Genomic DNA, 27,900 nt, shown 5'->3' on the forward strand with positions numbered 1-27,900 from the left:
TTATATTATTTAGTTGGTTTATTTTATAATAAAAGCTTTAAATACTTAAAGACTACTTTAGATTAGATGTAAATAAATGCTAAAACACGCAAAGTAGGAATAAACAGTTTTAAAAGAAACAGCCTGTGGTATGAAAGTTTATAGGGGGGAGGGGGATTAAAAATGTAAAGACAATGTTAAACATACAAACTGAGATACATTCTAGTTTGTACAACTTTGCCCTAGTGAAATAATTTGAATTTACAAAATGAACTTTTGAATAGGCTTGCAGTATTAGAGTGACTTGTTAAAGACAAATTAGGCTTACAGTGTATGTCTGTAGACTGTTGGACATTTTTAAGAAACAAAAAATCATTACCATTAAAAAAAAAAAAAAAATTGCAAGTTAAACAAAGTTGCAAGTTAAATAATTATTACACCAATCATGAATGATGCCCAACAAAATACATTAACAGCGATCATTGTAAATATGCTTATTAAAATTAACATCATTATAGTGTCTTCAAAAAAATGTCTATTTTAAATTAAAGGTATTATTTTATTCAAGTGTAGCAATCCATCATATTTCTCGGAGTTTATGTGTAGATTTGTGGCAAACCCGTCATAGAAATAAGTCCAACATGCTAAACATTAAGATCTGGTTACTATCGCTTGAGTCAGTGTAGACAAATTAGTTAAAATCACAGCAGGACTATGAAAACTGAAGTCTAGCAATGTCTGACAGTTCTTCTTCTAGTCATGGTTGGTCTTCTAATAAGTCTGAGAGTCACGTGATCTTTTGGAACTATGGCTCCTCTAGAAAACAGTTCCAGGTTTCCCTTGAAAATAAAAAGAACAAAATAATAATAGTGACAATATGATTTCAAAATGATGATTTATTTTAAGCCATGGACCGCACTATGTGGAGAGAGATGGTGACCAAGAAAGCTATGGACAGCGAAAACACATGGGCCTCAGCTCTGGAAGAAAAGCGTGCCATACGAAAAATGGATGGCTCCTCTACCACCAAAGCGAAAGCCACCTTAGCCTGCGATGCATGTGGACGGAAGTATCTCTCCAAAATAGGGCTCCATAGTCACGTGAAAAAAAAATGTTCTTCGAGATGGACCACAGTCCTTACGTCTGAAGTAGGCCAACTTAACGCCAGGCACAGACTCAATCTCACTATGTTCAGACGATCGTAAGTTTTTCTTAAAAGTTCCAACAAATCTTTTTTTTTTTATAATATTCAAATGTGAGCGGGAATGTTTTGTTTCAGAAGAACTTTACATTGATGTACTAGGAAAAGCATTTGCTAGCCTGGTGTGTCATTTCTACTTGCTCAAAGATTTTACCCAGACTCTACTTTTCCATCAACTCCAGAACTTTTTAATAATTCATTGGCCTCCTTCAGTCGTAGAACGACTATGGTTCATCTCAGAGCACACTTCCTCATGTGGCTGTGGAGCCCTATTTTGGAGAGACACTCCCGTCCACAGATAGCGTAGATTAAGGTGGCTTTTGCTTCGGTGGTAGAGGAGCTGGCCGTTTTTCGGATTGTGCGTTTTTCTTCTTGGGCTGAGACCCATGTACTTTCACTGCCCATAGCTTTCTTGGTCACTGTCTCTCTCCACCTGTTGCGGTCTAGAGCTATGTCTTCCCAATTGTCAGTATTAATGTTCACTGATTTGAGGTCACGTTTTATTACATCTATGTAACGGAGGTGGGGGCGACCAGTTTTTCTGGTGCCAGTCGCGAGTTGACCATAGAGGATGACTTTCGGGATGCGATTGTCCTCCATCCGGCGAACATGTCCAAGCCAGCGCAAACAGCGTTGTCTGAGGGCTGTAAAGATGCTGGGAATACCTGATCGCGCAAGGATCTCAGTATTACACACTTTTTCTTTCCATGTGACATTCAAGATCCTACGGAGACATCTCAAATGGAATGAGTTAAGTTTTCTCTCTTGCTTTGCGTAGGTAGTCCATGATTTACTGCCATACAGCAGTGTACTCACAACGCATGCCTTGTAGACTTCCATTTTGGTCACCGTAGTTAGCTTATGGTTTTCCCAAACTCTTGGTCTGAGTCTAGCGAATGTTCCATCAACTCCAGAACTCTTTAATAATTAGAGGTATGAAATAAGTGCGGCTAGTTTTTGAATACCATAAAACTGGAGCCAAACATTATTTTCAACTTTATTTATGTTTGTGTGTGTCTGTATGTTTGTGTGTGTCTGTATGTGTGTGTCTGTTTGTTTGTGTGTCTGTATGTGTGTCTGTGTGGCCTGCATGCAAAGTTTATCGGTTTCTTTTTTTTTTCTAAAATATCAAGATACTTTTTATTTAAAAAAAAAAAAGTCAATTTGCAATCGAAAACAATTTCTTTTTAGAATAAACTTTTGATTTAATACTATGTAATAGGCGAGATAACCAGAGATATTAAGCAAATAAAGATGGTTACAGAGTTCTCGGTCATGAATTAAAATAATTCAAACCTAAAGATTTACAATGTTAAACAATTTTTAAATGGTACAAGAATCAAGATCTTGCTATCCTTTAGTTATAAATCTTAGAATAAAAAAAATAATAAAAGATTTAATTCTTACCTGTGCATCATCTGCCAGCTCAATCTGGAAACTCTTAATAACTTTGGCTATGGTCATTTTAGCTTCAATAGTAGCGAATCTCATTCCAATGCAGTGTCTGGGGCCTGCGCCAAAAGGTAGAAATGTAAAGGTTGACTTCTTGCTGTGTGGCTCTTCTAGAAACCTTTTTAAAAATATAAATAAAAGAGCGATGTAATGATGTACTCTTCTCAGCAATACCTGCAGCTAGAGCTCTTCATCCCCGAAATGAATCTCTTTGATTGCTTGGATTTGGAATGAACAAGTCCATGATTACATCCAGATGAAATGAGAACCTAGCATTTCTCGGGTTGTTGTATAGAAGACTCAAAAGTAAACTAGCAATTATACATAAAATACTGAACCATAATCTTCAAATACAAAAACAAAATCGAATAGACTACTCAGAAAGACACAAAGATAGAGGCACATTCCTCGTCCCATATGCTAGGACAAATTTGTACAAATACTCCTTCTTCCCTAGTGCTATTAGAGCATGAAATGGGTTGCCTGAGCTAGCCAGGAAAACCAGTGACTTGGTAAAATTTAGGTCTTTAGTTAATATGCATGACTAAATGCATGACTCGTAGGACGTAATCATCTTCTTTTTTGAAGTAACGTCTGTATTATGTAAGATAAGATACGCATGAGACTCGAATCTACATCCGCATGAGACACTAACCTATATACGCATACGATTTTAACCTATTTTAGCATGAGATACTAATCTATATATGCATGAGTTTCTAACCTATATACTCATGACACTAATCTACATTTTAAGTTTATTACATGCCGCCTGTTACTTAACTGATGGAATTATTTCTTCCTATTTCTTATTTCCTTATCCAAGGACAAAGTAGTACAAGTCTTCTTCTTTAACGCCTATAGAACAAGAAACGGGTTTCTGAATGAACCAAGAAAACCAATGACTAGAATTAACATGCACGGCATGGATGCGAGTTGGACCTAATTGTCTCCTTTTTTTTTTAATCAACGTCTTGAATTTATAAGATAAGATAATTTGAAGTAGATCTAAATAATATTAAGCTACATTTTGAAGTGTTAATTAAAAAATAAAAATAAAGATTACCTAAAGACTAAAACAACAAAAATAAACTTGGAACTAAATGTTTTTATGTATTTTAAAAAAGAATAAACAGTTTTCAAAATATTTATACGAGTAAAACCTAATCGTTAGAGATAAAAAGTCTTTCTAAAGTGTCCCTAGCGTTTAGTATTCTTTTGAGCTAGATTGTAGCAGATGCTAATGTTGATAGGAGTTCCTTAACAACTTATCAAAACTGCGTACTTTGGTCTCCGCCAAAAGATACTGGCAACTATAACTCCAATGTATAAAGACTTCATACCTCACATTATAGATTTGATTGAGGGGTAGGAATTAACAGGATAGATTGCCATTGAAGTTTGATCAGATACATTAAAAAACAAGTTTGGTTGTTACTGTTTGAACGTTAGTTGGATGTGTGCTTACTGTCGAATTTTCATATGTTCTTACTGTCAAATGTTGATATTTGCTTACTGTCTAATGTTGATGTGTGCTTACTGTCTAATGTTGATGTGTCCTTACTGTCGAATGTTGATGTGTGCTGTGCTTACTGTCGAATGTTGATATGTTCTTACTGTCGAATTTTCATATGTTCTTACTGTCAAATGTTGATATTTGCTTACTGTCTAATGTTGATGTGTGCTTACTGTCTAATGTTGATGTGTCCTTACTGTCGAATGTTGATGTGTGCTTACAGTTGAATGTTGATGTATGATGATTGTCGGATATTGACAAGTTCGCATTTTTAAATAATTCAATAGTTCTGGTCTGAATGATAACATATTTATACCAAGACACGTTCCATCATTTACTAGGAACAGGACGAAGAATACAGAAGCAACACAATGCATACGATGGAGAAACTATCATGACACGGGTCTTTTTTTTTTTTGTTTATTATTTATCTACTAATGACAAGTATATTTCAAACCTAAACTTCCTACGTTCAAAAAATGAGAACCTGCTAGTCAAATGATGATTTTATAGAGCACAAGGCGAATATATATCGTCCGAAACAAATGGCCATCTGACTAGTGTCAAACATTGAAACATTCATTACCTGTCTGGGTTAAAAGTGTCCGGCTCTGTCCAGTACTTAGGGTCACGATGTAGTGCCCAGACGTTAGCCAATATATTCATCCCGGATGGAATTTTGAGGTCCCCATACTGTCTGTCTTCCGCAGCCTGTCTGGTCACAATGCTTAAAAAAAAAGCAAAGAATGTCTGTATTTTTTTAGAAAAAAATGTCTCAATTCTTACACCTAACAACTGACAGCTGTCAACAAATTTGTATTCTCTTTTGGTTCAGAATCAATAAATGACCTGGCTTTTTTTTTCTATGGTGAACTTACTTTCAGCAAAAGACAATCATATTGGTGTGGTAGAGTAGGAAAGTGGAGACTCGGTGGCTGAGCGGTAATCCGCTTGACTTCTGAACCGGGGTTGTCCCGGGTTCGAATCCTGGTGAAGACTGGGATTTTTAATTTCGGGATCTTTGGGCGCCTCTGAGTCCACCCAGCTCTACCGGGTGGGGAAAAGTAAAGGCGGTTGGTCGTTGTGCTGGCCATATGACACCCTCGTTAACCGTAGACCACAGAAACAGATGACCTTTACATCATCTGCCCTATAGATCACAAGGTCTGAAAGGGGAACTTTTAACTTTTAGATTAAGAAAGTGGATGGGTAAATACAAATTTTAACTTAATAAGATTAGTAGTAAGACTGACAGACGTTAAGGTTTTGAGTTGTTTTAACTACAGAGACTTAGATTGATTGGGCGCTGAACAACAAAAGAGGAGGATGCGTTAACATCTTCTGTTAAGTTCAGAACACAAGACATGAACTAAACTGCAACTAATGTTCATTTAGTTTGATGGCCATGTTTCATAAATGTTTGACTAAAACTGTAATATGTAGAAAAGTTTGATTAAAACTATAATACATGAATAAGCTTGATTAACAATGTAACACATAATAGCTTACAAAGACGCTGTTGGATACAATCGACATACTTCGTCAAAAACAGCATCGAAATAGTGCAAGTCTTGAATTGATTCGTAGTTGATGTCCTAATGGAATATTGAAAGTTAATCTGTTATATTTTTAGATCTTTTTAAAACCTAGACATTGAAGTGACAAGCAAGATATTTCATTTATTTTCACCGCATCTTTTAACGCTGCTGTGATGTGCCATTGAAATATGCCTGGGATTAACCCCCAAGTTAATCAAATATTATGAGACTAGACCCCACCAGAATAAAAAAAAATATAAATAATTTGGAACCTTAAGAAACCGCTCCAACTCATCTGCAAGTTGCGAATCGAGTTCAAAAGAACAAAGACACTTTTGGTCCTTATTATAACGTATTAAAACAAACGTAAAATGTTCTCTCTGTTTCACTGGATGACGGGGGGGGGGGGGGGGGAAGGCATTGGCTCGGACCCTGGAGACGACCGAACGAAAGTCCAGCGCGTTTACCGCACGACCAGGTGGCCACCCAGGTTAAGGACTGGTGTGTGGAAGAACGATATGCACAATCTATGCTCTTAAACTGGTCACTGACGTAATATTTCTTGTGTTTGAATAAAACGTTAAGTTTATGTGTAATCAGGATATTTGCGTTTTGTATTTGTCAAATGAACGCAAACTAATGACACATACTATTAAAATATTCCTCTACGTTGATATATCACTCAACGAACGTTGCGCCTACAATAGCCCTGTTCTGAGAACCTTTTTTATATTTAAAAGTCACGTCATACCATGAGATTATATTCATAACTTACTGTTTTCCTCTTGTAGCTAATTAATCCATTAATACGCGATAACCAATCCATTTCTCTCTACTTTAATGTGTAGACAAAAAAAAATCAATCTTTATATAGGGAAAAAAAAGTAATTTATAAAGCAATGAAAAGTACCAATAGGTAGTTAGTAAGATCTGTACGAAATAATTTTCAGAATGCTAAGTCCGTATCTCGAAACATCGATTGTAAAGCTCATGTCTAAAGGATAATCCTTGAACTGACCGGTGCTCAGCCAAACAGCACATTGGGTACACTAAGCCAATGAAAAATGCTTCGAAATAATCTTTGAAAATGTTTCGAATTATTTTTTTACTCGCTAACAGAGAACTACTGGAGAACTTTCCAGCTCAGTTACCAAGTGATCAACAGCAACAAACAAAAAATTCAATTTCAGTTAACACATGATCAATAATGACAAGAAAGATTTCAATGCTAAATATTTTTTTAATACCATAGTGACCCCGCTTCTGTTTAAAGCAACAGCCCACTGAAAAAGAGATCCTTCAGAGACGCTGGCGATGAATACGCCACACCATTCGAAAGACTGCGACCAACATGACAAGACAAGAAAGTCAAGAGCAGATGATGATGATGATAAATCAAACATGTCTCTTAAAGAACAGAGACAAAAAGATCAACTCGTACAGGCGTTTACTTCAACAATGTCAATACTCTGAAGTTTCACACATATTTTACGTACACTTTGGTTTCTTAGAGTTATAATGTTTTTTGTTTGGTGTAATGCACAAATTGTAAGACAAATTTCCATATGGACAACAAAGGACAATTATTGTATTGAATTACTTCAATCTATCGCCCCATTGATTCAGCCTGATATTTCTCTAATTAAAGCTTCATTTCACTTTTTTTTTTTGCGAGCTTATATGTAAAAGGGACATAGGGGCCGGTAGCCAGGGTTAGGGGTTAAAGAATGAAGTATTATTGTAGCCATGGGCGTAGCCAGGGGGGGGGGGGTTTGGGGTTCAAACCCCTCCCGAAATGAAATCCCACCCCCCTTCGGGGGGGGGGGGGATCGGAATTTAGTGACTGATTTTGTTTATTTTAAGTGAGATTTTAATACTAAACCATCACTTGCCCCAGCACAACCAAAGGGGTTTTGAGTTTAAAACCCCCTACCAGGGGGGTTCAAGTTTAAAAAACCCTACCAGGGGTTTTGAGTTTAAAACCCCCTACCAGGGGTTTTGAGTTTTAAACCCCCTACCAGAGGGGTTTGATGCTAAAAATAACTCTTCAATATAAAAAAAGCAAATTACACAATAAAATTATTTGAGCGTAGCCAATCCAATGGGGGGTTTTGAGTTTAAACCCCTCTTCTACAGATAGCTTTTTTTTTTAAGTTTAAAACCCTCTCCAGATGGTTTTGAGTTTATATCCCCCTACAGAGAATTTTAGGTGGAAAACCCCCAACAGATGATTTTGACGATGAAACTTCTCTTTTCGATATAAAATCTAAAGCAAACTACAGTCACTTAATTCCAAGAGCGTATTCAAGAAAGGTTACACATTTTTACCAGTGGCAGGGCTCCATTAATAAATTGCAGTGAATAGTCATCTGCCGAAATTGAAAAACACTAAATGTGGCTCAACAAAGATGCCTAAGACAGATTTTAGGAGTCAGTTATAGAGATCGGGTCTAAATCAAGGAAATCCTATGCCGAACTGGGAGTCGACCCGTTAGAAAGATTGTGAGAGAGCGATGCATGAGGTTTGCGGGACATGTTCTCCGACAAAATGAATTACGCATAAGAAGAGTTGCAATGATATCCTAGTACAACTTGACGCCACTCATTCATGGAGGTCCTCATGGCAGGTGGGAAGAGGCTTCAGACGATACCAGTGACAGATTGTTATGGAAACAGCTTGACGGCAAATGCGCCGAACGGCGCGGGAGGGTCTAGGTCAGTAAGAATAGCACATTAGGTTTTTGAAATAAAACTTTTTAATAGCAGGAAAATGCAGTGTATATACCTCAGAATATACATTTTGTTGGCTTTCAATACCAGAAATAGTGCTTGGCTTCGCCCCGCGCTGGGGGAACTCCTAGCGCTCCACAAGACCCCCTTGCTAGTAATGTCGGGGAGTCTACAATTTTATGGAAACAGCTTGACGGCAAATGCGCCGAACGGCGCGGGAGGATCTTAGTCAGTAAGAATAGCACATTAGGTTTTGAAATAGAACTTTTTAATAGCAGGAAAATGCACTGTAGATACCTCAGAATATGCTTTTTGTTGGCTTTCAATATTAGAAATAGTGCTTGGCGGCGGGGCTTCGCCCCGCGCTGGGGGAGCTCCTAGTGCTCCCCCAGACCCCATTGCTAATAATGCCAGGGAATCTACAATTTTTCCACTAACTCATAGAAGAAGCTATTCTAAGGCACAATAAACGTCTTCCGAAAGAATGAAGGTCAGAATGTAATAAAGATTATGTACACACACACACACACATATAAATACATATAAAAAAAAATTCGCGGGGGGGGGGGGAAATCGACCACCCCCCTACCCCCCCCCCCCCCCGAAAACAAATCCTGTCTACGCCCATGATTGTAGTTATAAAAATGCTGATAATTCGCAAATGATTATCATAAATCCACAACAAAAGATTTAACAAAAATAATATAAGCCCCCCCCCCCAAAAGCAACTAAACTAAAATAATTACAATTAGAAAATTTTTATCTAATTATACTCGAAAAAAAACTAGAATAGGTGTTATATTCTTATTTGGTAATTTGGATGCCATGGGGTCACTCTTATTACTGTTAATCTCTTTTCAAGTGCCGTTTCAGCATGGAACGCGCTGCCTAAACCAGCCAGGAAAACAAGAGCTCTAGTTTAGATTACTAAATAACATGAACGACTCAATTAACAATAAACAAAAAATATTTATTGAGTCTGAACTGTATATTTTTTAAAGTACACAAAATGAAAGATAATGTTAAAAATTGAACAAACTTGTTGACAATTCTCCACAATCTCCTGATGTAGTCTGGCCTGCATCTTGGGATGTTTGGCCATCTCGTGACATAAGTAGGCCAGTACAGCACTAGTCGTCTCATAGCCGGCCAAGAGAAACGTCATGCTTTGGGCAACGATTTCTTGTTCTGTCAGGGGAGAGCATGCGTCATCGTTTGGTGAAGTTTTGTCTGGGAATAGCATCAGTTGCACCAAGTCTATCACACACGAGTTGGGCTGAAAATAAGTCGGTGAAACGTTGGCGCAACAATAAAATCCTGGTGTAATATTTGTAATGATAAAGCAGTGAAAACATATATTTGAAAATACTGGAGTCATTTTGAGGCTGGGTTACTATAGAAAGAACGTGATCTCAAGTATGTCAAAAGTCTACGGAGGAAGAAGGATATAGATATGTATATAAATCGGGCCGACGTGCTAACCACTCTGCTAGTGATTTACTTATGACTAGTGAATATTGTATAGTTATATATTGTTTGTTTCAGTTTAGAACGGCGATCTATAGAGGGAACTAATTCAGCTTATACCACAACTTCAGTCAGTCAAGTCAATTTCTTGCTCTTGTTCGAGATACCAAACAAAAGAATTAATTACCAATAACTAATTAACTAATTCCTTTTTTTTTCATTGGTTCTTGTGTTGTCAGGTAAAAGATATAATTGTGCAAAATTTCAGCTTGATCCGAGATAAGGTGTCGGAGAAATAACATGTACAAACATTTTACCAGACAGAGTGAGTTGATATAGGCCTAATTTTTAAAAAATGTCTGTCTGTCTAGCAGTCTATTGAAATCAGTATAAAGAAATACACGGAGGCCAGTTCAGGCCAGTAAAAGAATTAGCTAAATATGTCGTTCTGAACTAAAGAGCATAAACAAATTATTATTTAAATTTTTTTTTTTGTAGTTTTGGCATCAAATTTCAAAAGCGTTAATCTTGTGGATCTATGAAATTTAATGTCGATATTTTTTCTTTTTAGCGGCCCCCGTAAGGGGAAAAAGCCGCTATTAGGTTTGTGCAAAATATCCGTCTGTCCGTCTGTCTGTCTGTCCGTCTGTCCGTCTGTCCGTCTGTCACACTCAGATCTCGAAAACTAGAAGAGATATGAAAAATATTATTTCATCATTAAATGCGGCTTGAAAAGTTTAGGTGCAACGGCTACTTTTGGTTTTCTAAAAGCAAACCGTTTAATTTATAAAATTAATTATGCAAGCGATTTTTTCATAAAAATACACCAATTCTAAAACAATTACGTAAATGTATGGGAGGCAATGTTACAATATGCTAACAAAGGTGGACAAGTGTAGTGTATTTTCAGTATCACTAAGTCAAATATATTTTTAAAATGTACATGAAATGTTTACAACAAATATAAATAATAGTTAAAGATGTTTTTTCTGGTCAACTAGCTGCTAAAATTTAAAGAAAACATTTCTGTTTGTTTATAAAGGCTAATAATGCATTTTGTATGTAAATATCACACACATTTTTTTTTAATGGACTTTTTATGAAGCGATTTTCGTGCAGTAGCGTAACGTCGCTACATGATCAGATACTAAACCGATTCCTTAAACTTTTTAAAAAAATCAAATTTTATTTATTTTTTGTTTAGTGCCCCCATCCGAATAAAAGAAGATTATTTTTGTGCGTTTTGTCTGTTGGTCGGTCTGTCCATCACGATTAGATTAAAAAAAACTAGAACTCTAAAAGCTATTGAAAATCTGATTTACACTTTAATGTTCCTCCCGTAACATCTCAATAGTTTTAAGTATCTAAAAATTGATTGTTCCGGATTTTTTTGTGCAAAACTAATCAACCCCAACAAATGTTTGTTTGCTCTTCTAATTTATATTACATTCAATTTCCATGTTTAAACGTTGCAAAAACACATTATCAATAATATGTTGTTCCGTTTTTTATGTAAATAGCATATTAATGCTAAATCAAAATCTCTATACTGACTTATATTTCATTAAGTGTAAAAATGTTCCGGATATTGTTTTATAAAACATGAATTATGCCTAATGATTATTTGAAATCGCATAATTTACTAATATTACACTTATATTATTTGACAATGCGTCACTATAATTTGGTTATCAATATCAAATTGTTCCGTATTTTCATCTTTAAACAAATTTTAAAAATATCGACAATAGGTTGTTCAGGGCTTTAAAAAAACTAATTTACTAGAATTGATTACTGAAAATTACTTTTTAGACATTTAATTTTCTTGCTAAAACATAACATAGAAGTTTTGTAATCGATAAAGAAAGTTCCGGATTTTGTTTCTTACAAATCGTCGCCAGAAATTTCCGAATTTATTTAAAAATCTACTAACGCCAAATAATTGTTTGAACTCCCTCTTCTAATTAATAAACAAATAATCTCTCATTTACGAAATAATGTTTTTACGGATTTTTATGAAAAATATTTTAACTCACTACTCTCTTACAGTACATTTAACTTTCTACCTAAAACATGTAAAAATCTAATTATCGTTAATATTATGTTCCGATTTTTAAGGAAAACAGAATCCAAACACCAAAGTAAGGTATGAAAATCTCTCCACATGGCTGTAGTACATCTAATTTTTATGCGAGACCATCCAAAAAATTTAATTAACGGTATTACATTTATCTGAAATTCTCTTTTTCTTTTACTATTTATACAAACATCCGGAACAATCTATTATATAAACTTTTCAATTGTGTTCATACCTAAAAATTATTGCGATGTTTTGAAACGTAAAATAAAGGTTAATCAATTTTTAATAACTTTTAGTTGTTGTTTTTTTATATCAAGATGACGGACAGACCGACTGACAGACAAAACGCAAAAACAATGCGGCTTTGATCCTTTTTAAATAAATTCTATTAGAACTCAGTGCACCAATGTCTATAAACCCTTGTTAAATATCTCGTGTAAATAAAGACATTTTTTTATGGTACCGGTACTAGCATATTGTGAGGTAACGGAATTTTTTTTCTTTGACGTCATATGAATGGAATCTTTAAATGTAATGTTAAAAGAACGCACTCGGTGCACCAATGTCTATTAACCCTCGAAAAATTGCTCGTATTAATGAAAACATATTTTAGCCTAACTAAGCCGTGTGACGTAGTGTTTTTTTTTCCTTTGACGTCATATGGAATGAATTCTTTAAATGAAATGCTAAAAGAACGCACTCGGTGCACCAATGACTATGAACACTCGATAAATGGCTCGTAATGATGAAGGCGATTTTTATTCTAGCTAGGCCGTGTGACCTAGTGTTTTTTTTCCTTTGACGTCATATGGAATGAATTCTTTAAATGAAATGCTTAAAGAACGCACTCGGTGCACCAAAGTCTATGAAAACTCGATAAATGGCTCTTATATTGATGAAGGCGATTTTTAGTCTAGCTAGGCCGTGTGACGTAGTGTTTTTTTTTCCTCTGACGTTATATGGAATTAATTCTTCAAATGAAATGGAAAAAAGAACTCGGTATAGTAATGTTTATTAAGTCTCGTTATGTGACTCGCGTTTAAAAAAGGAATTATATCTTGATTTAGATCTAATCTAGATTTTTTAAAACTAGATCTAGATTTTTATTACAGTATATCTAGATCTGGATTTATATTCCAATTAAAATTATTTTAGAGTCTAGATCTAGAATTTCTAGATCTAGTTTAGACTAAAATAGACTAGATTAAGATGTAGAATTTCAATTTCTAAACTTAAAGTGTAAAAAAAAAGTGTAGATTTTTAATATACTAAAACTAATCTACTATTTTTTATTTAATTTAAATTTAAATTTACGGCAAATGAATCTTTGAAACATTATTACTTTTGACCATCAAAATTAAATCACCTCTTGAATATTATTTGCGAATATGCAGATCCGACAGGGATCCGACTTCGACGGAGGCCGCCTCTGAGTTTGTGTAACACAAACTCTCTTTGTAATCTTGTTTTTTTTTTCTTTTAGGATTTAATAGCAAAATCATTGTTTTATTTCCTTTTATCTAGCGGTCAATGTCAAACTCATATGAATTGGATTAGAACTCTAGAACTTCAGTTCGTACACCACACATACACAATGAATGATTAAGGAAAAAACTTAAGTTTCATTCTAAAAGTAAAGCCTATCCTATACTGCTTGTTGTATTCTAATAGAGGGAGCTATCGTGTAACACTTGTATCCTAATAGAGTTATAGAGGGGGCTATCTTATACCGCTTGTTATATTCTAACAGAGGGGTCTATCTTGTAACACTTGTATTCTGAAAGCGCCTATTCTAGAACACTTGTTGCATTCTAAATGACGGATCAATTATTTGGCATTTATTGCATTTCCCCCTTAGATCCTAAGCTATGTAACTTTTAATTAGATAAAGTACTCACACCAAGTTCTCGTCTGGCTCTGATGACCTCTCGCATTGAGTACTTCAGCCACATGACCGAGTTCATTCCAAACAAAAACACAAGGTTCTTCAAGGCGAAGATAAAGTGTGAGACGAATGGAACTGTCACTGACATAGATAGAAAGAAAGTCGTCAATTAACAGGCTTTATATTTCAGTAACTTTCTAGTGGCATTGTGTTGAAACAAGTGGCTTAAAAAAAAGGGTGTAGAGGAGTCTGTAAACAGCTATATAAAAAAATAAACCTTTTAACCACCATTTCTAAAATCTTATCATATTATGATAACTTTTTCATTAAATTTCGAGTCCATTTTGGGAGTTCATTAACTTAAACTATAACTACACCTCTGTCTTCTTCCTGAATATTAAAGCAAACGAACTTTCAAGTAAATAAATACGATGACCCAGCCACCTTTAACTTACTGACTATTGGTTCAATAATGGTGGTAGACATTGTTTTGAAAAGATTTCTGATTTTCAGCAAAAATACATCATTCTCATCTACTTGTGCTTTTGTCTTGAGGCCAAAGGCACAGCGGCCAATCACGTCCAACGTAAGGGACTGAAAAGAACTGCAACAAATCACTTCCATATATAACAACTACGCTTAACACAAACAAATTCATTCATATTAACACAAATATAATAATAATAAGGCTTCTCTATGAGTCCGAAGATCAAAAGTAATACAGTATTTCCTGTGGCTAAGCAGCCCCAGCTGTGACCTATATATTTTGCCCCATCCAATTTCCGCCGTGAGTCGATTAAGATTTTCTTTTCGCCGTCTACGTCTGTCCACGGCAGCGGATTTTTTGTTGGTCTCAAATTTGTATCCCGCGGCTTTCGTGAGTGACCTCCAGCTTTCTCGTTCTAAAGCCGCCTGCCGCCAGGTGCCCTCTTCTATGTCAGTTAGAGCAAGTTCGTGCCTAAGCTGGTCTTTAAAGTGTTTCCCTGTGGCACCTCAGTTATGTAGACCACCTTTCAGCGCACCGAAAAAGACTGGTTTTCGCATACGTCCGTCCCCATATTTGTCCTAACCAGTGTAACTATCGGACCATTAGAAGTCCCTCCATACTGTCCATACCGGCGTTCGAAAGGACGTTACTGTTTGAACTGCGGTCTTGCCACCGTATGTCCTTGATGGAGTGCAAGGATCCTTGGTGAAAGCGTTCAAGTAGTCTTAGTTGCGAATTCATACAGTGAAGTGAATAGAGCAAAATATATTTTAGAAAATTATTTGTTTTATCCTTTTACTTTTCATATTCGTTTACGGCCTCTGGGGATGCTTTCAAAGTTTTAAGCATATTTTATGAATAACTTTCAAAACATTTTTAAACTGTTTATAAATGTGAATATCTTATAATTATAATAATATCTCTAGACGATGACATGTATATATTTAAAAAGAAAATGTTTGCTTCTCACCTGTAAATATCCAAGATTTGGTTCTCTTTGCATTTTTCTGTTAAACGTTCCACCAAAATGTCTGCTGCCTCTAACATAATTGGCGCCATCTATAATTAATATGTAAATCCTTATATAGATTTGTATTTCACTAAAACGTTTACCTTTTCGGCTATTTTTTTCTTTCTTAGTTAAGACTTAAATGACAGACTTGTACTAAGTCCCTGTGCCACCTGTGGAGCACTTTTGTTTTAAATTCTCATTACCTGCTTCAATTTTCCGGTGCTGAAGGCTGGTGTAAGAAGTGACCTACTTCTCTTCCACTGGTGTCCATTTTCTAAGAACAGTCCGAGGCTTTTCCTGGGAGCCAAAGGAAATGGCTGGACAAGATTACAATAAAAATAAGTCCAATTAGTCTTTAAATATAAGCACGTAGAACTAAGAACTAATATACTAGCAAGGAGACACGCAGTGTTAATTAAGACTTTAGAAAAATAAAAAGAAAAAAACTAAATAAAATACACCAGAAGAAATAAATGAGGACTATTGACAGACATACAGCTGTAAAGCTCAATAATGTAACACAAACTAGCCCTTTGGGAAACTGCTAATGAGTTGTTAGCGATCAGCTGAAGTGAAAAGTTTCTGCAGGCTTCGATTAGAATTGGGAGCATAAGGAACACTCAAAAAACGCAATAAAACTCCACACAATCGAACAGTGACTCATAGGACTGTCACAGTCTCAGTTGACATTGCATGATCTAAAGTTCACGTCATGTTAAGAGTTTAAAAGACACGTGGAATTCCTGTTGTAGAAAACAGGAAGTAGAATGAATAAAGTTGACTTTAAGTTCAGTCAGTCAAGTCAAGTCAGTTGAGTCAAGTTTTATCCTTTGGACCGAATGGTCAAGTAATATTTTAATCCGCAAACGGACAATAGCGACTTAGAAAAGTCTGTAGTAATTTCAGTTAGAAAGTAACTTGTGGGCAGTTGTTGCCAGTGTTCTTTTTGAGACATGTATTAGTTAATCTATATTTCTGCACAGTGTTACCCGCTGAGATGCGGACGTGATTTGTAATTAACGTATTGGATATTTTTGATACCGCTGTCATGCGGATAGGATTGTTTATTCTTTCTTGACTTGTAGCACTAACAAGGAGTGCAGTATTATTATTATTGTAGTAAAATAAACTTAATATTTGTCTGCTGAAACGGACTTAAGTCAGTTTATAGTATTTGTCTTGTCACGTGTCAAGAGTACTTCAGGAAGCAAGAACCCAGCATTACACGACATTCGCTTTCTGCAACGTTACCCCATTCAACATCATTTACAAGGACTAGAAGCCTGGCTAGTAGACCACAGGACAACAGTTCCAATTTCCAGGCACATTCGTGACATATTTTCATTGGGTGACCTGGCAGTGTGTATGATGTGTTTCTAGAACACATTTTTCTTTTTTAAACAATTTAGTAAAAGTACACAATCAATTACTCTGTTTCTATTTCTTTCTATTTCTATTTCTTTCTCTCGTTTGGAATACAAATAAGGATGAAAAAAAATCAAACAACAAAGTTACCTAACACAGTTTCATTAGTGACTTACTCTGTGTAAAAGTTACCTAACACAGTTTCATTAGTGACTTACTCTGTGTACAAAGTTACCTAACACAGTTTCATCGGCGTTCCAGTACCACCTCATCGTGGTCGCCGGGTGAACACTCCTGCTCTTTTAGGAGTGGCCAAGGGTACTGGTTGCTTGCCGCTGATGAATGAGCAGCAGGCAAGTGTAAAAGGAACTCAAAGGGGTTATGTCCAGCCCCCCCCCCCCAGTGGGGCCCCGGGGCAACGGTGACTAAGAGACCTAACGGGATCTCCGAAAAGCGGATAGCGCTGGACACAAACTCGAGGGTTGGTCGGGTTCTCCTGGGACTCGGCTGATTCGCGGGTCTCCCATTGGGCAAAGACTGGACTGACTGGCGCGGCCTTAGCGGGCTGCGTCGGTCGAGCGGACTGGTTGGCGTCCACGAGCTAGGCTCTATCTAGCCCGTCCCCTGTGAGGTAGTAGAGGAACGCGCTTCCCAATAAGCAGTTTCGATACTGGGGATATCGAGTAATCCTTACACAACCACTCCTCCTGTAAGCGAGCTCTTGCCATACGGAGGTGGTGACCAGTGGTGCGGACTTCCCGCACCCAAAGACCCGGACCCTTTTGCAGGCCCTGCGTACACTACTTTCTAACCGGCAGTAACTAAGGCCGCCAACGGTCTTCGACTTCTCTACAAACATGATTAATACACAATAAACCAGAAAACCCGGGTACGAGCAGACCCGAACAGGCTCCGTCGCGCGGGTAGTGGGCGGCAGGCCCGACTACGAAAAGTCCTCTACTACTCGCCCCGTGGTTCCGATCCGGAGGAACCTGTCGAACCACGACAAATTAACGAAGGTTCCCCTTCTCAGGACAAAGCCCTCTTCCCAGGCTACACTGCATTCGTTCTTCCCTCGGAAGAACGGTAGCCAAGGTGTGGCTAGCCAACCACACCAACCTGGTGATCATGTCCCGCACCAGGCCCAACCAACCATTACCACCCAAAAGGCCCAACCAAACACGACCAACGAAGCGAGGACCATCGGTCCTCCAAAACACCAACCATTACAACGGTCCGTCGCTTCCAGTCCTAAACCCTTAGGGAGCGATAGACTTAGCCAGATCAAAGTACTACAGCTCAATATCTGTGGCTTAATACCTAAGATACTTGAGCTCACGAAACTCCTCCACGAGAGGGCAATAGACATCGCGCTATTGCAGGAGACCTTGGTAGGCAAGAAAAGAAGTAGCCACATTAGCGGCTACACGGCTTATAAATGTAAATGCGATGAGTGCCGTGGAATTATCACATATGTAAGAAAAGGAATGACGGTTTCACAAAATCCTGGCCCTCAAAGCGGGCGTACCGACGCCATCTCGCTTGATATATTCAAAGCTGGCAGAAAACTTACGGTCATTAATTGTTACAATCCGCCAAAACACGAACTTGCCATTAACCTCGGCAATATGAACATTTTAACTAAAACTCTATTAGCTGGGGACCTCAATGCCAAGTCTCCTGCATGGGGCTATGACGCAACCGACTCCTCGGGCCAAAAAGTCCATGAAATTCTCAACACTACAAACCTATTCTGCTTGCAGAATAAACATAGCCCGCCAACCCTCCTACACACTGGTAACGGGTCTCTGTCGAGACCTGATTGAACACTTATCTCTGCAGACCTAGAGGGGAAAACCACAATGTGCTTGAGGATGTTGGGAGCGATCATAGGCCCATAGAAATCTCTATTGCCCTCTCAGAGGCCAGGGGTGTAGCCACTAAACGGCCCAAAAAATGGAGCTACACCAAGGCTGACTGGCCAGCATACGGGGCGGCTGTCGACTCCGCCCTGTCGGGAATCGCGGTGGAGGAAGGGACAGTCGACGAAAAATACGGCGAAATCACTGCAGCGATTTTGGGTGCGGCTAGGAAGTTTATCCCGCGGACCTATCCCGGCATACGGCATAGACCCGCCTGGTCCCGAGAATTAGATCGAATAGTCAGGGCCAGGAAACGGGCGCGGCGAAGAGCACAAAGAAAGGGAACCCCCGAATGCCGCAGGGAGTTTAACGCATTATGCCGGAAGGCCAGCGAGGTGGCCCAACGTGTACGGGCGGACCACTGGAGGGATGCCTGTGCCGGGCTGGATCTTCGGGATACTTCCAAAGCCTGGCGTCTTTTTCGTAATCTTGAGGCCAAAGATTCGGCGCGTACAGCCACCCCATTATTATCACCCAGTGGGGATCGAGTGGCAAAAGATCAAAAAATGGCCGACTTGCTTAACAAATATTTCGCTTCCATAAGCAAGTCCGAAAAGAAGTCAGCCACGTCTATAGCCCTCAACAAGGAGCATAAAAGACTCGAGAGGGAGTCGAATGGGTCAGAAGACCTGGACACGTGCAATGCGCCCTTCTGCCGTGCTGAGCTGGACAGAGCGATAGCTAAGTGCAAAAACAGAAAGGCTCCGGGGCCAGACAAGGTTACTCCTGAGATGGTAAAACATCTCGGGGGTATTGCGAAAGACAAGCTCCTAGAGTTTGCGAATCGGACCTGGGTAGAGTCCAGACTACCTGGCGCTGTGCTACCATTGTTCCAATATTTAAAAAGGGCAAAGACGCGACTAACGTGGAGTCCTACAGACCCATATCCCTGACATCCACTATCGGCAAGATAGTAGAACGGATGGTCAGCGAGCGACTCGTGTGGAGCTTTGAGAGTGCCGGTATCCTAGCGCCAGAGCAGGCTGGCTTTAGGGCAGGCTTGAGCCCGATCGACCAGGTCACAGTTTTCATGCAGGAGGTGGCCGATAGGTTCCAGAGGTCCGAGAGCACATATGCAGTTTTTATTGACCTAAAACAGGCTTATGACCGGGTGTGGAAGCCAGGCCTCTATCTTAAGCTAAGAGCCATGGGCGTACGCGGGCGGACCTACAACTGGATAAAACAGTTTCTAACGGAGAGGAAAACACGAACACAGTTCCAGTACTCTCTAAGTGGGGAAAACACCCCTACAAGAGGGTTACCCCAGGGATCCGCCATCTCATGTATCCTTTTCATGGCCTTTCTTAATGATTTGCCCAGCTCACTCCGGTGTCGCAAACTGCTATATGCTGACGATATTGTCCTCTGGTCAACCGGGAAGAAAACTGACCAACTTCAGGCAGCATTACAAGCCGACCTCCATACCATCTCCTCGTATTGTTCAAAATGGCAGATTCAGATAAACGTTGCCAAAATGACCTGGAGCCTGTTCAGCCTGGGAATCGACATTCTTGGGGCCCCATTCGAGCTCCAACTCGGTGGGCTGCGACTCCAACGTGAAAACACGCCAAAATATCTAGGAGTCACCCTAGATAGGAAGCTCTCAATGCACTTGCACATCCAGGACGTTGAACGAAAGGCCTCGGAGAAGCTTGGGTTACTCAGAAAGCTAGCCAGTACCAAGTGGGGCGCCCGAGCTGACACGCTCCGCACACTGTACACAGGGGCTGTCAGATCCCAAATCGAGTACAGCCTTCCCGTGCAGGTGTACGCAAGCAAGACGGCCCTCGAATCACTCGACCGTGTACAGGCCCAGGCTCTCAGATTCATTTGTGGCACCTATAGAACGAGCCCAACTTCCGCTGCAGAAATCATGTCCAACGTGGCTCCTCTCAGCCTGAGGAGAGAGCGCGCCGTGCTAACGGCCCTGGAACGCTATAAAAGGGGCGAACCAGGGCTACCGACCCATACATTAGTCACTCGGTGGAGAGTTAAAAACAGGATCAAACGGACATCATTCATGCACTGCGCGTCAAATTTGAGTGCACAAGCTGGCCTCTCCACTGATCGGGTCCCAATCCGACGGATAAGCACGTGCCCGCCCTGGAGGAGACAGCCCATCCCTCCCGTAAATTTCACCATTCACGGGTTGGAGGGGGCCACAAAGAGGCACACACACCCGGATTTACTCAGGAAGATGGCATTGGACACACTAAAGACCTACCCGGCCGATGCCATTTATTGTTACACAGACGGGTCGGTCATGAAGGACCCCGTAAGAGCCTATATCATTTACCCAGACCACGAACCAGACAAGCTGTCAGGCGCATGCGGCCTCGCTGCATGTAGCTTTGATGCTGAACTAACGGCGATTACCAACACCCTCAATTTCGTACTCCAAAAATTACGTGAAAAGATAACCGTTGCGACTACCGTTGTAATGGTTACCGATTCCCAGTCCTGCCTCCAAGCCATGGCTGGCTTAGGGGGAAAGTCCAAATTGGTGGAAGAGGCATTAGGCGCCGCAAATAACATCCGCCTACTTATTGGAGCTGTCATCGTTATGCAGTGGGTGCCCTCGCACTGCGGCGTGATGGGCAATGCCGTGGCTGATGCTCTAGCACGAGAAGGAGCGCTGGCCGTGCCCGCTTTCGAGTCACCAAGTACGTTTCAACAGGCTACGACAACAATACGAGAGTGGGTACATGAAAAGTGGTTAAAATCCTGGGATGTCTCCAACACTGCCAGGGGAGTCTGGCAGCACATGCGCCGCCCAAATCGAGAGGACCCGTGGTGGAAGCTAAAAAGGTCGGAACAAACAACAATAGCGCAGTGGCGTACGGGACACTGCCCCATAGGTGCGTACTTCGCCCGGTTTCGGCCAAATTTTGATGCCCGTTGCCGACTCTGCGGGGAATCAGAAGAGACGGTGGCGCACGTCTTGCAAGAGTGTCCGCAGCTCCGCGAGAAGACGTATCTAGTGGTTCACTATGTTTGTACGGAAGCTATGAGGCACTACGCCAAACAGCAGAGTTCCTTACCATGGCACTACCTTGTCACCAATTGGAGTTCATCTCTCTCTCTCAGGTGACTTACTCTGTGTACAAAGTTACCTAACACAGTTTAGTGACTTACTCTGTGTACAAAATTACCTAACACAGTTTAGTGACTTACTCTGTGTACAAAGTTACCTAACACAGTTTAGAGACTTACTCTGTGTACAAAGTTACCTAACACAGTTTCATCAGAGACTTACTCTGTGTACAAAGTTACCTAACACAGTTTAGTGACTTACTCTGTGTACAAAGTTACCTAACACAGTTTCATCAGAGACTTACTCTGTGTACAAAGTTACCTAACACAGTTTCATCAGAGACTTACTCTGTGTACAAAGTTACCTAACACAGTTTCATCAGAGACTTACTCTGTGTACAAAGTTACCTAACGCAGTTTCATCAGAGACTTACTCTGTGTACAAAGTTACCTAACGCAGTTTCATCAGAGACTTACTCTGTGTACAAAGTTACCTAACACAGTTTAGTGACTTACTCTGTGTACAAAGTTACCTAACACAGTTTCATCAGAGACTTACTCTGTGTACAAAGTTACCTAACACAGTTTCATCAGAGACTTACTCTGTTTACAAAGTTACCTAACACAGTTTAGTGACTTACTCTGTGTACAAAGTTACCTAACACAGTTTAGTGACTTACTCAATGTACAAAGTTACCTAACACAGTTTCATCAGAGACTTACTCTGTGTACAAAGTTACCTAAAACAGTTTCTTTAGTGACTTACTCTGTGTACAAAGTTACCTAACACAGTTTAGAGACTTACTCTGTGTACAAAGATACCTAACACAGTTTCATCAGAGACTTACTCTGTGTACAAAGTTACCTAACACAGTTTCATCAGAGACTTACTCTGTGTACAAAGTTACCTAACACAGTTTCATCAGAGACTTACTCTGTGTACAAACTTACTTAACACAGTTTAGTGACTTACTCTGTGTACAAAGTTACCTAACACAGTTTCATCAGAGACTTACTCTGTGTACAAAGTTACCTAACACAGTTTCATCAGAGACTTACTCTGTGTACAAAGTTACCTAACACAGTTTCATCAGAGACTTACTCTGTTTACAAAGTTACCTAACACAGTTTCATCAGTGACTTACTCTGTGTAAAAAGTTACCTAACACAGTTTCATCAGTGACTTACTCTGTGTACAAAGTTACCTAACACAGTTTAGTGACTTACTCTGTGTACAAAGTTACCTAACACAGTTTCATCAGAGACTTACTCTGTGTACAAAGTTACCTAACACAGTTTCATCAGAGACTTACTCTGTGTACAAAGTTACCTAACGCAGTTTCATCAGAGACTTACTCTGTGTACAAAGTTACCTAACACAGTTTCATCAGAGACTTACTCTGTTTACAAAGTTACCTAACACAGTTTAGTGACTTACTCTGTGTACAAAGTTACCTAACACAGTTTCATCAGAGACTTACTCTGTGTACAAAGTTACCTAACACAGTTTAGTGACTTACTCTGTGTACAAAGTTACCTAACACAGTTTAGTGACTTACTCAATGTACAAAGTTACCTAACACAGTTTCATCAGAGACTTACTCTGTGTACAAAGTTACCTAAAACAGTTTCTTTAGTGACTTACTCTGTGTACAAAGTTACCTAACACAGTTTAGAGACTTACTCTGTGTACAAAGATACCTAACACAGTTTCATCAGAGACTTACTCTGTGTACAAAGTTACCTAACACAGTTTCATCAGAGACTTACTCTGTGTACAAAGTTACCTAACACAGTTTCATCAGAGACTTATTCTGTGTACAAAGTTACCTAACACAGTTTCATCAGAGACTTACTCTATGTACAAAGTTACCTAACACAGTTTCATCAGTGACTTACTCTGTTTACAAAGTTACCTAACACAGTTTAGTGACTTACTCTGTGTACAAAGTTACCTAACACAGTTTCATCAGAGACTTACTCTGTGTACAAAGTTACCTAACACAGTTTAGTGACTTACTCAATGTACAAAGTTACCTAACACAGTTTCATCAGAGACTTACTCTGTGTACAAAGTTACCTAAAACAGTTTCTTTAGTGACTTACTCTGTGTACAAAGTTACCTAACACAGTTTAGAGACTTACTCTGTGTACAAAGATACCTAACACAGTTTCATCAGAGACTTACTCTGTGTACAAAGTTACCTAACACAGTTTCATCAGAGACTTACTCTGTGTACAAAGTTACCTAACACAGTTTCATCAGAGACTTACTCTGTGTACAAAGTTACCTAACACAGTTTCATCAGAGACTTACTCTGTGTACAAACTTACTTAACACAGTTTAGTGACTTACTCTGTGTACAAAGTTACCTAACACAGTTTCATCAGAGACTTACTCTGTGTACAAAGTTACCTAACACAGTTTCATCAGAGACTTACTCTGTGTACAAAGTTACCTAACACAGTTTCATCAGAGACTTACTCTGTTTACAAAGTTACCTAACACAGTTTAGTGACTTACTCTGTGTACAAAGTTACCTAACACAGTTTCATCAGAGACTTACTCTGTGTACAAAGTTACCTAACACAGTTTCATCAGAGACTTACTCTGTGTACAAAGTTACCTAACACAGTTTCATCAGAGACTTACTCTGTGTACAAACTTACTTAACACAGTTTAGTGACTTACTCTGTGTACAAAGTTACCTAACACAGTCTCATCAGAGACTTACTCTGTGTACAAAGTTACCTAACACAGTTTCATCAGAGACTTACTCTGTGTACAAAGTTACCTAACACAGTTTCATCAGAGACTTATTCTGTTTACAAAGTTACCTAACACAGTTTAGTGACTTACTCTGTGTACAAAGTTACCTAACACAGTTTCATCAGAGACTTACTCTGTGTACAAAGTTACCTAACACAGTTTAGTGACTTACTCTGTGTATAAAGTTACCTAACACAGTTTTATCAGAGACTTACTCTGTGTACAAAGTTACCTAACACAGTTTCATCAGAGACTTACTCTGTGTACAAAGTTACCTAACACAGTTTCATCAGAGACTTACTCTGTGTACAAAGTTACCTAACACAGTTTCATCAGAGACTTACTCTGTGTACAAAGTTACCTAACACAGTTTCATCATTTTTTTTAATACTTACTTTTCGTTTCATAAAGTTAGCGGCGTCTTTCAGTAAAACATTTCTCAACACTTCTGGATTACTGACCACCATCACTGGGGTGTAGCCTTCAAAATAGCCAAAGATATCCCCATACAGCTTAGTCCAGTCTTGGATTGCTTGAAACTGACCCTAAAGTAGAATTCACTTATGAACTTAAAGTCAGGATGTGTTCGATTATATTTTAGTGTTCAGTTTTAGTTCACTCATGGATTTAATTGATCCTAGAAAAAAAAAATGTAAGAACATACATTAATTTACAAAGTATTACCTTTGCTCTAAGTTCTAGAAGATTACCAAATAATAGACTTGGTTTGGGACCTGGTACTCCGAGGTGTTCAAACTGGTTAAAGTGTTTGTTCATATGCCTAATGTTGAGAAGGACAAACAATCACATTACAAATTGTAAAAATTGTTATCGGAATCATTCAGAAATTTTTAAACTTCATTACTAAAAGTTTTGGACATAAGTTTAGAAAATATCATCCAAAACTTGACTGTTTGATTTCAATAGAAACTCTCAGACATTACTTCCAAAAAGACGACAATTACGCTTACGCATTTCATGTATCAATCTAGTCATGCATGTTAATCAATGACTTAAACTCTGCTAAGTCGTTGGTTCAATGGTTTTCCTGGCTGATTCATTCAACTCATTCCATTCTCTAATGGCACTAGGGAAGAATGAACACGTGTACTAGTTTGTTCTAGCGTATGGGATAAAAAATGTGCCTCTCTCTTTGTGTCTGAGTATTTCATTAGTTTTTGTTTTTCTATTTGTAAGTTATAGTTCAGTGGTTACATAGTGCAAACTGTCGTTGAGATGTTGGTCTGAATGAAAGTGAAATACATTATTGAAAAAGAAACAAGATTTGTGGTAGCAATAACGGTAACTTGAACACGCAGCTAATTGGCAGAGCATACGAATAGGGGGCTACATGGTTTTTTTTTCGGTGTTCGAAGAAATGGGCTAATGAGTTCATAGTTTCTTTCTCATTAATATACACATACCTTGAAATTTTAAAGAAAATCGTTAGAGCAGTTTTCGAAATAATATATATATATATATATATATATATATATATATATATATATATAGGCCTACATATTTACATACATAATACATACATACATACAAGAGTATAGAATATACATATGTACTTTACCAAACAAAGCTATTCTGAAATGTATGTACCTTACTAAAGCCAGAAATGAAATCACACCGGCTACGGCCACTACTTCTAAGAACATTTTGAATTAATTCACTTTCCTCTGTCTATCCACGAGTGTTTGATTAGGTGGCAGGCATAAGGGGCCTGCTAGGAGCAGTGGACAACGTCCCCTCTCTCCTTAAACACACAACTGCATGCAACTTCTACTGCGGATAAAAGTATTGTCATACCTTTATAAAGCACTCTCTTATCAGAGGTGGGGTTAATCTGCCACGTCCCTTGTTACCCCCCCCCTTTTTTTTTTCTTTTTCAAAAGGAAATCTCGGCGTGATTTTATTTTTAAACTACTCAATTACATAAAGTAACCTTTGTAAACATAAGTTTAATAACATAATTATGGTTTTAAAAAAAAACAAATGTTTATAAAGTGACACACCACACAAGGCCAATAGCGGCTTTTTCTCTTTCAGGAACCGCTAAAATGAGTCCCTTAAATCGAGACCATTCGTTAACAGACCTATTACAATATTTGTGTGCATTTTGGCTTCGGTAACATTTGTGGGAATCTCCCTGGCCGCTTGCTAGACAATTCTATAAAGAGGGAACCAATCTCTTAAATTGATTTAGGAATTATTTTTTTTAAGTGTAACATTCAGATATTTGTAGACAACATTTTAAGTTAAAGAGCTTCACAATTTTTGCCTAGTGCTTATAACACTTCCAATCGGTCCTGTTTATGACCACAATTTTCTGGAGCACAGTAGCTAGCAAAAATCACTTTTCAGTATCCAATTTGGGCTTATTTATCTAAAAATACCATGTTGTTGTCATATCTTTGTCTAAAATAGAAAGATTTGACTAAATTATCTTACAAGAGTCTTTCTAAGATAATCAGCTTCGGTCGTTCCTGTTTTGTGGCAGAAGGAGCACTTAGCACAGATTTAAACATGAAACATCTAATTTTAGTCATAGTCAAACAGATTTCTATTACAAGATCTGATCTCATTTTATTCAATGAGATAACAAAATATAATAATTTAGCAACATTTAGTAGCCATACATGTTAAATCTGAAAAATACTTTTAAATAAAAACTTTTAAATGATTTCTGGTCGAATTTGTCTAAAGAGTATCACAATATCTGAAAACAAGCTGTTCGTTTTTAGCGGCCCCCGTAAGGGGAAAAAGCCGCTATTAGGTTTGTGCAAAATGTCCGTCTGTCCGTCTGTCCGTCTGTCACACTCAGATCTCGAAAACTAGAAGAGATATGAAAAATATTATTTCATCATTAAATGCGGCTTGAAAAGTTTAGGTGCAACGGCTACTTTTGGTTTTCTAAAAGCAAACCGTTTAATTTATAAAATTAATTATGCAAGCGATTTTTTCATAAAAATACACCAATTCTAAAACAATTACGTAAATCTAAGGGAGGCAATGTTACAATATGCTAACAAAAATGGACAATTTTTGTGTATTTTCAGTATCACTAAGTCAAATATATTTTTAAAATGTACAGGAAATGTTTACAACAAATATAAATAATAGTTAACGATGTTTTTTCTGGTCAACTAGCTGCTGAAATTAAAAGAAAACATTTCTGTTTGTTTATAAAGGCTAATAATGCATTTTGTATGTAAATATCACACACATTTTTTTTAATGGACTTTTTATGCAGCGATTTTCGTGCAGTAGCGTAACGTCGCTACATTACCAGGTGCTAAACCAATTCCTTAAACTTTTTTAAAAAATCAGATTTTATTTATTTTTTCTTTAGTGCCCCCATCCGAATAAAAGAAGATTATTTTTGTGCGTTTTGTCTGTTGGTCGGTCTGTCCGTCACGATTAGATTAAAAAAAACTAGAACTCTAAAAGCTATTGA

General features: G+C 38.3%; 1 protein-coding gene across 1 annotated transcript; it reads right to left on the reverse strand.

Moving 5' to 3' along the window:
- Nucleotides 1–26,239, reverse strand: LOC106056308 (cytochrome P450 3A6-like). The gene is made up of 12 exons (XM_056020808.1): nucleotides 26,046–26,239; nucleotides 25,122–25,218; nucleotides 24,833–24,982; nucleotides 15,551–15,664; nucleotides 15,306–15,394; nucleotides 14,304–14,452; nucleotides 13,862–13,989; nucleotides 9,456–9,692; nucleotides 5,658–5,743; nucleotides 4,735–4,875; nucleotides 2,588–2,750; nucleotides 1–818 (listed from the first exon to the last, which is right to left on the reverse strand). Exons 1-12 carry the CDS (start codon nucleotides 26,099–26,101, stop codon nucleotides 708–710), a joined length of 1,521 nt encoding a protein of 506 aa, XP_055876783.1. The 5' UTR covers nucleotides 26,102–26,239; the 3' UTR covers nucleotides 1–707.
- Nucleotides 26,240–27,900: the final 1,661 nt, after the last annotated feature.

The sequence above is a fragment of the Biomphalaria glabrata genome, chromosome 2 (genome assembly GCF_947242115.1).
Source record: "Biomphalaria glabrata chromosome 2, xgBioGlab47.1, whole genome shotgun sequence".
NCBI lineage: Eukaryota > Metazoa > Mollusca > Gastropoda > Planorbidae > Biomphalaria > Biomphalaria glabrata.